Raw genomic sequence first — 14,629 nt, 5'->3', positions numbered from 1 at the left:
CCTGACCAGGGATCGAACCCACGTCCCCTGCAGCTGGAAGCGCAGAGTCCTAACCACTGGACCACCAGGGAAGTCCCCAACTACATGCAAGCTAGACCAGATAAAATCAGAGGTGCTCTGGTTGAGGGGATAGAAGAAGAGGCAGAACTCTGCTTTCTCACCCTCCCCAGCACAGACGTGACACCCTCCCGAGGAACTGAGGCAGCTCGGAGGACACAGCCCACATGATCTCTCAGGTTCCCCCTTCACCCACACTCCTAAACCCTTCATTCTCTGAGTGTGATGCAAGCTTACCGGTCGACGGCGATGACCCCGAGGGTGAGCATGCTGGCCGAGCTGATAAGCAGGTAGAGGAGGGCCGAGAAGTTGCACCAGACCACGCCGAAGATCCATTCCCTCCGAACGGAGCTGGTCGCCACGAAAGGCAGCACCAGCACGGACAGCAGGAAGTTGGACAGCGTCAGGCTGAAGACGAACTTGTTGCTGAGGGTGAGGAGGTAGGACTTCCTGTACAAGGTGACCACGATGACCAGGTTGCCCAGGCAGACGAAAATGGTGATGACGACAATGGCGATGAACTCGGTGACGACGACGCCCCCTTGGCCACCGTCCTCCTCGGTGAGGTTACTCAGCTCCTTCCTGTGGCTGAGGGAGGAGTTGAAGCTCATGGTCAGTGCGCCTCGGCGGGGGGTGGGCAGAACATGCTGGACGACTGCAAAGACAAGACCCAGAGACAGGAGAGCAGTCATCAATCCACAGCCTGCACACTTTACAGAAGAGCTGCAGAGGCCCCGGGTCACCCAGCCAGCCGTCTCCACGCAAGCTCTACAGAAGTGGCCAGCTTTCTACAACCGACTTTCTATGCGACTCACCGTGTCCCTGTGAACGATGTGTTCCCCCAATCTATCTATTTATTTATTTATTTAACTTTTGGCTGCGTTGGGTCTTCGTTGCTGCATGCGGGCTTTCTCTAGTTGCAGCAAGCGGGGGCCTCTCTTGTTGCGGAGCACAGGCTCTAGGCGCACGGGCTTCAGTAGTTGTGGCTCGCAGGCTCCAGAGCGCAGGTTCAGTAGCTGTGGCACATGGGCTTAGTTGCTCCGCGGCATGTGGGATCTTCCCAGACCAGGGCTCGAACCCGTGTCCCCTGCATTGGCAGGTGAGCTCTCAACCACTGAACCACCACGGAAGTCCACTCCCGCTCCTTGAGTCTAAACCACCCTATCCATTCTCCCTAGCACCAGTGGTTCAAAACCTTTAATGTACCTAAGAATCACCTGCAGTACCAGCTCAAAGAGCTGATTCTTGGGCTCCATCCCTAGAGATGTCTGGTCCCAGAGAACAGAAGTACAGCCTAGGAGTCCGCATTTTAGACAACCACAGGACAGGTGATTCTGATTCAGTCCACCTGGGCTAGGCGGACTGCTGCTTTTGACTCCTGCAATGCAGGGTGGACCCGGAACCGGCAGCATCAGTATCACCCGGCGCTTACTAGAGATGCAGAATCTCACGCCCACCTCTGAACTGCTGAATCAGAACCTGCACGTTAATGCCGTCCCCAGTTGATTCATGTGCCCATTCAAGTTGGACAATAAGATTAGCATAGGAGTCATTCTGAGATCCCTAAGCAGGGTTTCAACAAGTACAGTTCATACTGAGGCATCACTACTGCTCTCATCAGCCACGGTGAGGGAGGGCAAGGAGCTGACACTAATGATAAATGGGTAAGAGGCGGCACAGTTTGAGGTCTTTGCCCACAAACACCGTTCTCAACAAGGGGCAGTCCCTGCTCTTGGGACGCTGGCTCCGAATCTTGCTGAAAACTCAAGGTTGACACATTTTAACATTCAATCCTACAGACGAATGTTTCTCCAAAAGTTTCATCTACTTGAATCAGCCAAAAAAATCCCACAGATCACTTTCCCCACCTGCTCTTGTTCCCAGCAAAGAGAATACACCGGAAAGGAAGGAAAGATTGCTTTCCCCGAGCCAGAAAGCAAGAACCCTGGTGCCTAGACTGCCTACACACAGCAGCAGAGCCTTCCCGACAGCGCCCGCCTGACCTGGCACTTCTGTCCAGACACCTTTGGCCATAGGGAGCTGGTAGGTGAGGAAGGCGGCTCTTCCTCTTCCCAGCAGCCCTAAAGGCCAATTACAAAGTCTCCCTTTACCAACAGGCGCACTCGTAGGTCACAACCACAGATGCTGCGAGCTTGAGTAACATCGAATAATTCTAATCCCTCCTCCCCTTGACAGCCTTCAAATACTTCACAGATTACTTGCTTTCTTTTCTCCAGATTAAAACTCCCAGGTTCCTGAGGTGACTTCTAGACTCTCTACTAACTCAGACTCCCTGCTTTGGACTTGCCCATGGATGTCAACGACCCTCTTGATTTGTGGACCCCAAGACTGAACGTACCGTTCTGGACATGGTCTAGTAAGTGCATAAAGGGGCAATTTTCTCCATGATCAGGATAATCTTCTGATACTACTCACTCTAGGAGTGCATTTTCTTTTGGCAACCGTATTACCCTGCTGGACTTACATAAATGTGTGGTCAATTAAAACCCAAAGTTTACACACATTTGAGTTTCTGCGAAGGCAGGTGTCCCCAGGCTTAAATGTATGGCATTAGTGGTTTTAAGCCTAAATACAAAACGTTATGTCTACTAAATTTTACTTTGTGCCTTTTGGCCCGTATTTCCAGGCTGCTAAAATATTCTGAATTTTGATTCAGTTATGCAATACGTTAGGTACTCTAGCTTTGTGCAGTAAATATACTTTAGAATTATGCCTTCTATGTCTGTGTCTTTGTAAGCTTATTTCTGGGTTTTGCTTTTATTTTTTGAGTTCTGAATTTTGTTCACTCTTATAAGTAAATTATTAACTGGTATCTCAAAATAAAGTCCTACTTAAGCATGTTATACTTAACTGCCTAAGTGATAACAGTGTGGTAAAGAAAACAAATTCTGAATCGTTAGACAAATGACAAAATGGGAGAAAATAGTTAAAACATATCACAGGACTAATCATTCTAACTTAAAAATAAAGAGAGAGAAAAAGAGAAAAGTGAGTAAAAGACATTTTAAAAAAGTGTAACGATATGAGATGACGGATGTTAACTAAATTTATAGTGGTAATCTTTTTGCAATATACACGTATATCAAATCATCATTTTGTACATCTGAAATTATACAATGTTATGTGTCAATTATATCTCAATAAAACTAGAAAAAAAAGACAGAGTTCACAGAAAAAGATATACCAATTGTACTTAAACACATGAAAAGATGCCCCATTGCTTCAAAATAAGAGGAATGCACTTTAAAACTACACTGAGGTACCATTTCTTTCCTTTCATGTCACTAAAGATTCAAAAGCTTGGCAACAGTCCCTGCCAGGGCGGCTGGGAGGAAGCAGGCATTCTCCAACGCTCCACATGGGAACGCAAAATGTAACAGCCCTAGGGAGGGGGATTTGGCAATACCTAACCAAGCTACACAGGCACAGAGCCTTTGATCCAGCAATTCCATTTCTAGATATTTATCCTGAAGACATAAGTTCGTAATATTAAGTAACAGATGCCCATGGTTATTTTATTCATTGAGGCAGTAGTTGTTATAAAAAGAAAATATGTGAGAAAAAGGGGGAAATAAAAATACATTTGCCCATAAAATATACATAAATATATGCTTACTTATACAAAAAGAAAAATAGGAAAGATAACCAGAAGCAAAGATACAGATGGAAGTGGACTTCTCTCAGTTTCTTTTTACAGTTTTGCCTTTTGAACCAAGTAACTATTTTACATACTAAAAAAGTTAAGTAAAAATGGATGCAAAAAGTAGATATAAATTGACTGCAAACTGAAAAAAAATAAGGCTAAGTATATATTAGATTGATAACATAATCATACAGAGAAAAGAATTAAGTCAAGTAGCTTTTAAATATGATATTTTGACTGTAAACTCTTAATGGCATATATTGTAAAGACAAGAGAACTAAGTTTACTTAGTAGGTTAGATGTTGTTAATGGTGTTTTAAGTTTACAATTCTTTTGAGTGTACAGCAACTGAGTATACATGCTTATGTTGGGAAACACATTTCTAATCATGGGAGAAAGGAGATATGAATTACAGAATAAAGGTGAAGAAGAACCCTGTGGTGTTAGCTTGGTTATTGCAGGCATCAGTATGAAATCACTCTTCAAATATAAATATAAAAACAGGTTCGGGGCTTCCCTGGTGGCACAGTGGTTGAGAGTCCACCTGCCGATGCAGGGGACACGGGTTCGTGCCCCTGTCTGGGAAGATTCCACATGCCGCAGAGCGGCTGGGCCCGTGGGCCATGGCTGCGGAGCTTGCGCGTCCAGAGCCTGTGCTCTGCAACAGGAGAGGCCACAACAGTGAGAGGCCCGCATATCGCAAAAAAAAAAAAACAGGTTCAAGGAAATTTCCCAGAATGCAGTCAGAAAAATTAAGAAATTAAAAATATAATATAGAAGGCAAATGAGAGAATGAACAGAAAGAACTTTATAAGGTATAATTACTTTACCCAAGCAAAGCAGTGTTTCTCACTTATTATGGGAATCATTTCTGGGAACGTGGTGAACTCAGCTGATGGGAACACCTTTCCTACTCCAAATTCATAGAAAGGCTGGGTTAGATATGACCCAAAATTTAAAAAAAAAAAAAAAAGCCAACCTTGGAAAAAGAAAGGGAAATCCATAGGTAACAGAAACGGAGAGAAAACTCAAAGCCAGAGTTGTAATCTCACAACTGTGGCCAAAAGGGTATTAGACCTAGTTCAAGACCCCTAGGGCTGAGGGTTTTTTTTGCAGTACGCGGCCTCTCACTGTTGTGGCCTCTCCCGCTGCGGAGCACAGGCTCCGGACACGCAGGCTCAGTGGCCATGGCTCACGCGCCCAGCCGCTCTGCAGCATGTGGGATCTTCCCGGACCGGGGCACGAACCCGTGTCCCCTGCATCGGCAGGCGGACTCTCAGCCACTGCGCCACCAGGGAAGCCCTGGGCTGAGATTTTTTATGTGGGAGGATGACTTTGGGTTCCACAAGGCAGAGAACTGGAACCAATATCCTGCCTAAAGAGTGGGTTCTAGAAGGGCTGCCTCCTCCATGAAAAAGAATCAGAAAAACTCCTCTTACTGGCAAAGGGAAGTGGCAAAAACAGTCATTTACCTGAAGCTCTGGGTGGAGCACTGAAGTTTTTTTTCCATGAGAAGTCAAACACTGAGACATGTGCCATGCTGATGAGGGTACCAAGTTTATAAGTTCTACGTGGTGCAGAAATCCAAGCTAATAAATTCATGCAAAAATGAATGCTGGCCAAAGTAAACACAAAATGGCTCTATAGTGAATTTCCACACTCACAAAACAAACATTTAATGAAAGTGAGTGCACAGCATTTGCCATGAGGGAGAATCCACAAAACAAAAACCAGGAGAATTGACATTCCCAGAACCTGAATTAATAGAAAAACATAAAAGAGACCATAATATAAATACAATTAAAAGCTTTATAAGGAAAAGAGGTAGAAACCATAATGAAAGAATAAGACATCATGGAAAAAATAATAAGCAATTGTGAAAGAGAACCAAATAGAAATTCTAGAAATTAAAATTTTAGCTAACAAAATGTAAAACTCAATGGGTATGCAGAGCAGCAGATTCAGCTAAAAACAAAGATGGTGAACTGGAAAACAGCTCTGAGGAAGTTACCCAGAATGCAACAAAAAAAGATTAAGAAAATGAAAATATGAAATAAAAGTCAAGATACATGAAGAGCAGGTTAAGAAGATTCAACGTATGTTTGAAAGAAGTGGTATCAGGGGAGATTAGAGAGAAAGGGTAGCAGATACTGTTGGGTGCCTATCCAGTAACCAGTGTCAGGTTTTTTTCCCTTACTGGCAGACCTCTGACTTTGTTTTGGTGTCCAATCCTCCTCCAGTGACTCAGAGAAGGCTGATCGGATCCCTGGTTCTCAGAGTCCTGAGTGGGCTAAACAAATCATTGTGTTGCCTTTCTCCTTGCAATTCTGGCATATTAGTCAGGAGCAGAAGTCAGTGGATTTCTGGGAAGAGCTGCTTTGATGATCTCACAAAGGCACTAGAGAGCACAGAGCTGTGGCAGCCACCTTGGGATCATTAGAGGTGTGAGGCCAACATGCTGAGAATGGCAAAGAGGAAAGCCTGGACCCCTGAGCTGCTGAATCAACAAATCCGGAAGTCACCTTCATCCTGGCTTCTGGTTATGCGAAGTAATACATTTGTAAAAATTATTTTTAAAGCTATTTCCAGTTAGGTGTCTGTTACTTGAGTCAAAAGCATCCAACTTACGTTAGGGTGGACCTACACTGCCTACATTAAGGTTGATGCATTATTTAGAGGTATAATTGAACATTTTCTAGAATTAAAGAAACACATGAGTCCTTAGAACAAAAGAGCATATCAAGTTCTAAGGATAAGTCAGAAAAAGTCTATACCAAGGTGCAACACAACGAAAAATGACAAACACTAAGATAAAGAGAAAATGGTAAAAACAAATTTTCTGGGCTTCCCTGGTGGCGCAGTGGTTGGGAGTCCGCCTGCCGATGCTGGGGACACGGGTTCGTGCCCCGGTCCGGGAAGATCCCACATGCCGCGGAGCGGCTAGGCCCGTGAGCCATGGCTGCTGAGCCTGCGCGTCCGGAGCCTGTGCTCCGCAACGGGAGAGGCCACAGCAGTGAGAGGCCCGCGTACCGCAAAAAAAAAAAAAAAAAAAATTCCTATACAGAAGTAACAATTAGATAAACAGCAGACTCTTCTTTTGAAGAAAGCAGTGGAATAATCTCTTGGAAGTGCTAAGGAAAAGAACTCTTGCCTTAAAGTTCTATAATACCATTCAAGAGAGGGCACAATATACTTTTGAGGCAAGCAGAGACTGAATGTTTACTAATCACTCCTTATTGAATGATCCCCTTAAAGATACAATTAATGAAGGAAACTGAATCCAGAAATAAGGAAAAGAAAATGGTAACTATATGGATGAATCTAAAATCAGAACTGCAAACAATTAAATTTTAAAAGTTAAACAGCGACAACAAATTTTATAAAAATAGCTAACTTGGGAGCTTTGAAAACAAGAGGAAATTAAAACACTAAGCAAAATGGGAGCTCTTAGAGGTATGACTGGAGTAAAAATATTCCAAGTTACTTTGTACTCAGGGCAGACCTGGTTAGGCTGTTTTCCCAGCACCCGGACAAGTGCCTAGCACATAGTAGGTAACTCAATAATGATTTGTTGATGAATGACTAGCCTTCAAAACTCGGTCATTGTTAAGTTGAATATGAGTGTTAACATTACAAAGGTAGCCACTAAAAGAATAAAAATAGGATGCAAAACTTTCAATCCAAAAGGGGGGGGAGGAATAAAGTATTACTTGACCTGGTGGCTCTCTAGTGGCCCTATTAGCAGGGACACCAGTGAACGCCAGAATCAGAGAGCCCAGGGCTGAGTGCTATCCTTGAGGTCCTCAGCTACAGCCCTTTCCGGGAGGCGCGGGGGGACGTGGTCAAAGAGCTGACCACCCAGGGAAATCCAAAGCCCCAGCCTCTGCCAGGAGGCCTGGAGAGGGAAAGGCACAAGCCCCAGCAGATTCCCCAGGGGTGTACTTTAACAAGAGATAGGATGTGGAATGTCCCAGCCAGGGAAGGCTTCCTGGCAGGCAGCCAGCTTCCCCAGGGCCCATTTGAATGGAAGCAAATTCGAGTGTGACTCACATTACCACTCTCCTGGCCAGTGCTGGTGCCAGACACGAAGGTGTTTCAGACTCCCACACTCTCCACGTCCTGCCATGACCAAATAAATCACTTTACACCACTGGAACATGACTGAGGTCTGAATAAATGTATCGGAAATCATTCCTGGGAAAGAGAGCCAGCCCTCTCAGTCAGGTCACCAGGGAAGCCTGGGCGTGCGGGTCCTTGTCTTTACTGTCATGGCTCCAAGTATCAGTCAGTCCTCTTTGGGAACTGCCTTCAGTTCTCTTGAATATTCCCACAGACGGTGACACGTCTGCTGGATTAGACTGGCAACAGCTTCAAGTCATTCAAAGCCAAATCTTGTCACTCGAGGGCGTGATCCATATCATTTGGGGTTAACAAACAAGGCAACACTATAGAATATTGAGACAGGTATCTATTGTGTTTTATAAACTGGCCTGCATGCTAATTCCCAAGAAATAATTCTAGAAATGCCTTGCTTTGCAAAAACAGAATTACTACAATATAAAGGTGGATGCCCTCGCTTTCCCTTATTTAATTGTATAAATTTGGATATGTTCTAGTCCCACCTCATATTTTTACCTAGAACTCTGATTTTCATTGACTTACAGCGGACTTTCTTCCTGCTCATATGGCTGTTACCCTATACTTGTCAGAGGTTGTGTGGCATGGTGGTTAAGAGTATAGACTCTGAAGTCTGCCTGGGTTTGAAGCTCAGCTCCTGTAAAAAAGAACAGTGTGTTTATTTGTATCAAGTGCCTAGAACAGCGTCTGGCATACAGTGAGCCTTCACTTCATACTATGGCTTCTATCTGAAGCGTTCACCCTGATTTTACTTTGCGAGAGGACCCTTCCCGTATTCTTAGGCCATGGTCACATGACCCAGGACTTTGGCTGGAACAGCCGGAGGACAGACTAGCCTACCATGGGGTTGGTAGGCTGATACCATGAGCCTGGGGCCGCAGCAGCTGGCCATCTTGGACACTACATGGAAAGTGCTTACAGGCAAATAAAAGTGAGACAAGGAGAGAGAGAGGGAGAAAGGGGGAAAGAGAGAAAGAGAGCAAGAGAGAAAAAGAAGGGGGCAGGGAGAACATGCAACGAATCCATTCACAAATGCTGATGAAGTAATGTGTGATTCTGAATTTTCTTGTTCTCCTCAGTTATACGAGCTGGTGAATTTTCTCCTTCACTTATGCTAATTTGGCAGGGTTTCTGGCACTTGCAACTTAAAGAATCCTGACTGATACTCTGATACACCATGATCTGCATATAACACGTCAAGACCCCACCTCTTTGGACACTGGTACCAGGAACCTTCCCTTTCTCAGGATTAGGCCGACTCCTCAGGCACAGCTCTGCCTTCCTCAGCCTCCTGCTGGAGACCTTCTTATCCTTTTCTTCTCGCCACGGACCACGCCATGGAACCATGGACCCTAGTATGGTGGAGTTTCTTCATATGGAAGCATAGAGAAGCTTTTCACCCCCCAGAGTATATGCAGTCTCTTGGGGATCAGGTGGTCCGTGACCCAGTCAATAAGCCACTGCAAGGAAAAGGAGGCCTCACTCACCCGCACAATGCCCATTACAAATGGGGCCATCGAAGGGGCGGCCTGAGAGTCCACAGACGGCAGGCCCAGGCTTGGGTTTGTGTTGGGAGACCATGCTGGTCAGAGGATGCAGGACTCTTGGCACCTAACAAGGGCGCTGGACACGACAAGACACACCTGACCTCTTCAAAAGTCTTCTCCAGAGCAAATCATTTCTTTTAGTGTAAGGTTCTCTTCTGATATCCTTAAATATACCCAATCAGGGTAGCGGCTCACTTCCTCCTCTGTGGTCTCCCATTTTTATGAAGAGCTGAGCACCCTAAAAGCCGAGACCACCAGATGTCCTCTTCTAAAGAAATCACATGCCAACAGGTAGGTACGTAAGATGCTCGAATAAACAACTCTCCAGGTGAGGAAATGTTCCTAAAACACCACTTCAAATAAGTTCACGTGAGGTCACTGTGATGCTATGTTGGCCATATTCTCAGGGGCTCTTCATCTCAGCACCTCAAAGCATTTTATCCACATCAATCACCAGCTGGAGCAGTTGAGGGCGTGGAGTTGGGAGGAAGGTTCAAATAACCATTTGATTTGCACTAAGGTAACTGAGAGAGACAGTGAATCCCCCATCCCGCCCACAAACCAGACCACACAACTCGTTGAGAGCCGGAAAGAGATCACAGAATCCCCGGTCTCCTTCCCTGCATTCCCTCCATCCTTCTGTGGCACACACATGAAAGTTGTTCCAAAGATGGTGGGTGCAGCGACTCAGCTTCTGCAACCCCAGAGGGATGTCCCCACCCAGCCAGTCCAGGGTCTGTTACAATGTACAGTGCTTTGCTCTTGTCCCCACCAGGGCACCATAAACCTAGTAACTTCCTGGTTTGAAACCTTTCACTTCACCTGTAAAGCTGGTCCAAGCCCTGGTCTGTTTGGGAACATGCACCAGAAGGTGGGAGAGAAGCTAGAATCAGAACCCTAGTGGCCTTATGGTCCTTGTCTGAATTCTTGGTTTGCCAGTGGGAGAGACCTGGCTTTGGTCCCCTCTGTATGTACATTATCAACATTACCAACCTCCAAAACTTCCTTCAGCAGGGACTGAAAGTCTGGAGGCTGGGGCTCTTCACTGACCATGACCCTGCCCACAAGGGCGTCAGCCATGACTCTGTCAAATGTCTTTCCAAAACCAAGCTCTTGCTACTCAGCAAAAACATTTCCCAAGGCTCAGTCCTTGATCCATTCCCTTCTCCCTATGTCCTTGAGAATCTTACCCATTTCCAAAGTGTTGTTAAATTATTATCAACTAATGATAATCAGTATTGGCGAAACAGTGTGCAACATACAATGTAACTTTACATACATTGTTTCACTTCACCTTCTGAATAACTTTTAGAGGAAGGAATTACCCTTCTCCCTGTTTCACAGAAGCAATACAACATGTTGTTAAGAGCATGAACTCTAGAACTAGAGAGCCTGGGTTCAAATCCCAGCTCCAATACTTACTGCCTTCTGTGACCTTGACATGTTACCTAACCTCTCTGGGCATAGCTCCCCACTCTGTCAAATGGAGATAATACTCCTTGCTCAGGAGTAAGTACCTCATAGGGTTGGTGGACAAAATCAATGAGTTAATATTTATACAGTGCTTAGAATAGAGTTTGGTACCACGTGTTTGTTAAATGAATAAAATGGGAACACTGAGTCTCAGAAAGGTTAAGTGCCCAGTTCAACAGAGCATTAGGTAGTAGCTCTCCAACTTGGTTCTATGACTGTGAGACTACCTTCACTCCATCTACTCACCACAGCAGATAAGATTCGACATGGTGTGGCCTCATCTAAATTCCAGACTTCTCACCCACCAACCCCTTCATGTACGTTCCGCTCCAGCCAGCTGTGCTTACGTGCTTCCATTTCCAATTTGCTCTGGCTTCTGCCTATTCTCTAGTCGGAACGCTCTCCCTGTTTGTGGAATGAGTGAATAAAGATTTACGAAGTCTAAAATGTGTTATTGATCTATTGGTCTAATAACTTGATTGAAGAGAGAAAGAAAGGAATAAGTGTGTACAGGCGGTGAGGCTTTAAAGCAATACAAAAAATATAACAAGTCAGAACATTGGATCTGGCAATGATTTCTTGGCTATGACACCAAAGGCACAGGCACAAAAGAAAAAACTGACAAACTGGACTTCATGAAAACTTTTTAAATTTGTGCATCAAAAGATACCATGAACAGAGTAGAAAAGCAACCCACAGATTGAGAGGAAATATTTGCAAATCATATATATGACTAGAAATTAGTGTTCAGAATATATTGAGAACTCCTAAAATTCAACAACAACAACAACAAAGAACAACTCACATCCAAAAAAGATATACAACTATCCAATAAGCACATGAAAAGATGCCCAACATCAATGATGATTAGGAAAAGTAAATCAAAACTACAATGAGATACCACCTCACACGCATTAGGATGGCTACTGTCCAAAACAAAAACCAAAACCCAGAAAATAATAAGTGTTGGTGAAGATGACAGTACAGCCATTGTGGAAACCAGTACAGCAATTTCTCAAAAAATTAAACATAGAACTATCATATGATCCAGCAATTCCGCTTCTGGTCATATGCCCAAAATAACTGACAGCAAGATCTCAAAGAGCTGTTTGTACACCATGTTCATAGTGGCATTATTCACAGTAGCTAAAACATGAAAGCCACCCAAGGGTGCATTGACTGATGAACCAATAAGCAAAATATGGTATATCCACATAAAAGAATATTATTCAGCCTTAAAAAGGAAGGAAATTCTGCCATATGCTACAACATGGATGAACTCTGAGGACATTATGTGATACAAAAAGACAAATATTGTATGATTCTACTTATATGAGGTACTTACAAGTAGTCAAAATCATAGAGATGGAAAGTTGAATGGTGGTTGCCAGGGCCTGGTGGGAGGGGGACAGGGGGAGCTGTTTAATGGGTTTAGTTTCACGAGGTGAAAAGCATTCTGGAGATGCACGGTGGTAATGACTGCACCATATAAGTGTATTAATACCACTGAACTGTGTGCTTAAAAATGGCTCAGGTGGTAAATTTTATGTTAGGTATATTTTACAGCAATAAAAAAAAGTTGGAAAAATATACCAGGGTACCTTCTCTTTAACTTCTCTCCCCACGGGGTTTGGAGAGTCATGAAATGAAGGAAGTCAGCTGACTTCACGGCATCTCACCCGCTGATGAAGAAGAGAAGAACCTCAGACGGCACGTAGAGTAACCTTTTCCTGCATCGGATGAGGAAACACAGGCTACGTCTGCCCTGGATTATTCCTCACTAGGGACTAGTCCGGCAGTGACTTCCAAGGTAAACCCACTGAGTAAAATGATTCATCGTGCTGCACTGTCCCCAGATGACATGGTAAAGCAAAACTCAACTTTTCGTTCATCAAACTTCTCTGGTGCAGTTTTTGTCGCAGAATGTGAGGAACACTCAGTACTAAGCCAAGCTGGACTCTGAGCCATGGACTGTCTGTTGACTTTTTTTCAAAGGGCCACTGGCCTCTCTCCCAGGCCTACCCCAGCGACACTGAAAGCGGCCATCACTGCCCTTGTGTTTCCCGGTGAACACGGATGGGGAGGGTCCACTTCGGCCTCCCAAAAAATCCACAAAATACCGGCTGAAGTCATGATGAAGACAACTCACTCAGGGGAGAGTCTTAAGCCCCAGCAGAAAAGCTCTTTAGGGAAAGGGAGGGAAAGCAGTGGCGGGCTGACCACAGCTCTCTGGGGAGGGCCTTAGCAGCCTGAAGGTCGGGCCGGATCTCACTACAGAAATAGCTTTCCCAGCTGCACGCGAGGCAGCCATCTTTCCTTTGCCAGCCACTGGACACCAGCCTGGACCATGCTACTCCCCTGGGTGGGAGAAGAGCAGAAACGCCAGCTTTCCCAGGGCAGGCTCAGAAAAGCCTCCACCTCCACAGACGCTGGCCCATGGCCAGCCTGCCTGGAACTGGGATCCCAGCAAATCCCAAAGGCAAAGCTGGGTTGGACCAGGTCAGACCTGCCCTAGGCTGTTCTAAGTCTACCTGGCGCTGATGCCAGAAGTGGCTATGGTGATTCACGGGGCAACTGGACCAAGGGTCTGGTTAGGAGGCCGTGCTCAGGCAGAGAAGCCAATGCCATTCCCTGGAGCTCCCAACTGGCTACTCAACATCTCCACTTGGATGGCATGGGCACCACAAGCCTAACATGTCCAAAACCAGACTTCAAGTCCTTTGCCTCTCAAACCTGCTCTTCCCATATCTCTTCATCTCATGTTACGGTACCCCCATCCTTCCAGTTGCTCAGACCCTAACTTTGGAGTCACTCCTGACTCCTCACTTTCTCTCACATCTCCTATCTGGTCCATTAGCAAATCTACTGGCTCTGCTTTTGAAATGTGTCTAGAATTCAACTACGTCTTACTATCTCCGCTACCATCACTGTGGTCCAGGCTACATTATGTCTTCTCTGGGTTATTAGAATAGCTTTCTCACTAGTCTACCTGCATCTGCCATTGCCCCCCTCCTCAACGCATCAACCAGAGTGAGCTGGTTAAAACAGAGGTCAAAAACATGAACAAGTCATTGCTTCCCTCAAAACCCCAAAAGGATTCTCATGTCACTCAGAATAAGCCCTGCAGCTTCCTACATGATCTGGCTCTCCATTACTGGTCCAACTTATAATCAAAATTACCTTTTTACTGCCATTCCGATGACACTGGCCTCCTCACCATTTCTCAGACACATCAAGCATGTGTCTACCTCAGGGCCTTTGCACTTGCTGTTTCCTATGCCTAGAATGGCTTCACCTCACACATCTTTGTAGGTTGCTCTCTCATTTCCTTTAGGCCTTAATTTATATCACCTTTGCAGCAAAGCCTTCCCAGTTCACACTACCTAACATTTCATACCCCATACTTCATGGCCCCATTCCCTTTTTTACTTTTTCTCTTTAGTGCATATGTGTGTACTTATTTATCTTGTTAATGTCTTTCCCTTTCACTGGACTGTAGGCTCCCTGAAATTGAGAAATTTTGGGCCTATAAATTTTGGGGTCAGCATTTAGAACAGTGCCTGGCAAACAGTAGGTGCCCAATATTTGTGATAAATAAGTGAAGATATGTATAAAAAATGGGACACTGAACATCTTGGCACACTAGGCATTTCTTGCCTTCAGAGAATTATTTTTGCAGATGTAGCAAATACTACACTAATGAACTATTAAACTATTCATTATCCAGTCAATATCCATTCTCCCCTTTCCC

The 14,629-nt window shown here is 44.9% G+C and overlaps 1 protein-coding gene across 8 annotated transcripts in view; it reads right to left on the bottom strand.

The window, feature by feature from the left end:
• GPR161 (G protein-coupled receptor 161) overlaps window positions 1-14,629 on the bottom strand; it is a 54,306-nt gene that overhangs the window by 28,424 nt on the left and 11,253 nt on the right. For 4 of the 8 annotated variants that reach the window (XM_060133832.1, XM_060133884.1, XM_060133894.1 and 1 more), the window contains exon 1: window positions 295-1,522. In XM_060133832.1, coding sequence (XP_059989815.1) covers window positions 295-749 — 455 coding nt within the window. In that variant the 5' untranslated portion in view covers window positions 750-1,522. Of the gene's footprint in view, window positions 1-294; window positions 1,523-7,771; window positions 7,841-9,066; window positions 9,165-14,629 lie in introns of those variants that run through there. The other 4 variants (XM_060133853.1, XM_060133842.1, XM_060133867.1 and 1 more) reach the window with 3 other exon arrangements.

This window comes from Lagenorhynchus albirostris, chromosome 2, assembly GCF_949774975.1.
Source record: "Lagenorhynchus albirostris chromosome 2, mLagAlb1.1, whole genome shotgun sequence".
NCBI classification, from domain to species: Eukaryota; Metazoa; Chordata; class Mammalia; order Artiodactyla; family Delphinidae; genus Lagenorhynchus; species Lagenorhynchus albirostris.
The sequence above is the reverse complement of the archived record's forward strand: the minus strand, read 5'-3'. Positions and strand labels throughout refer to the sequence as shown.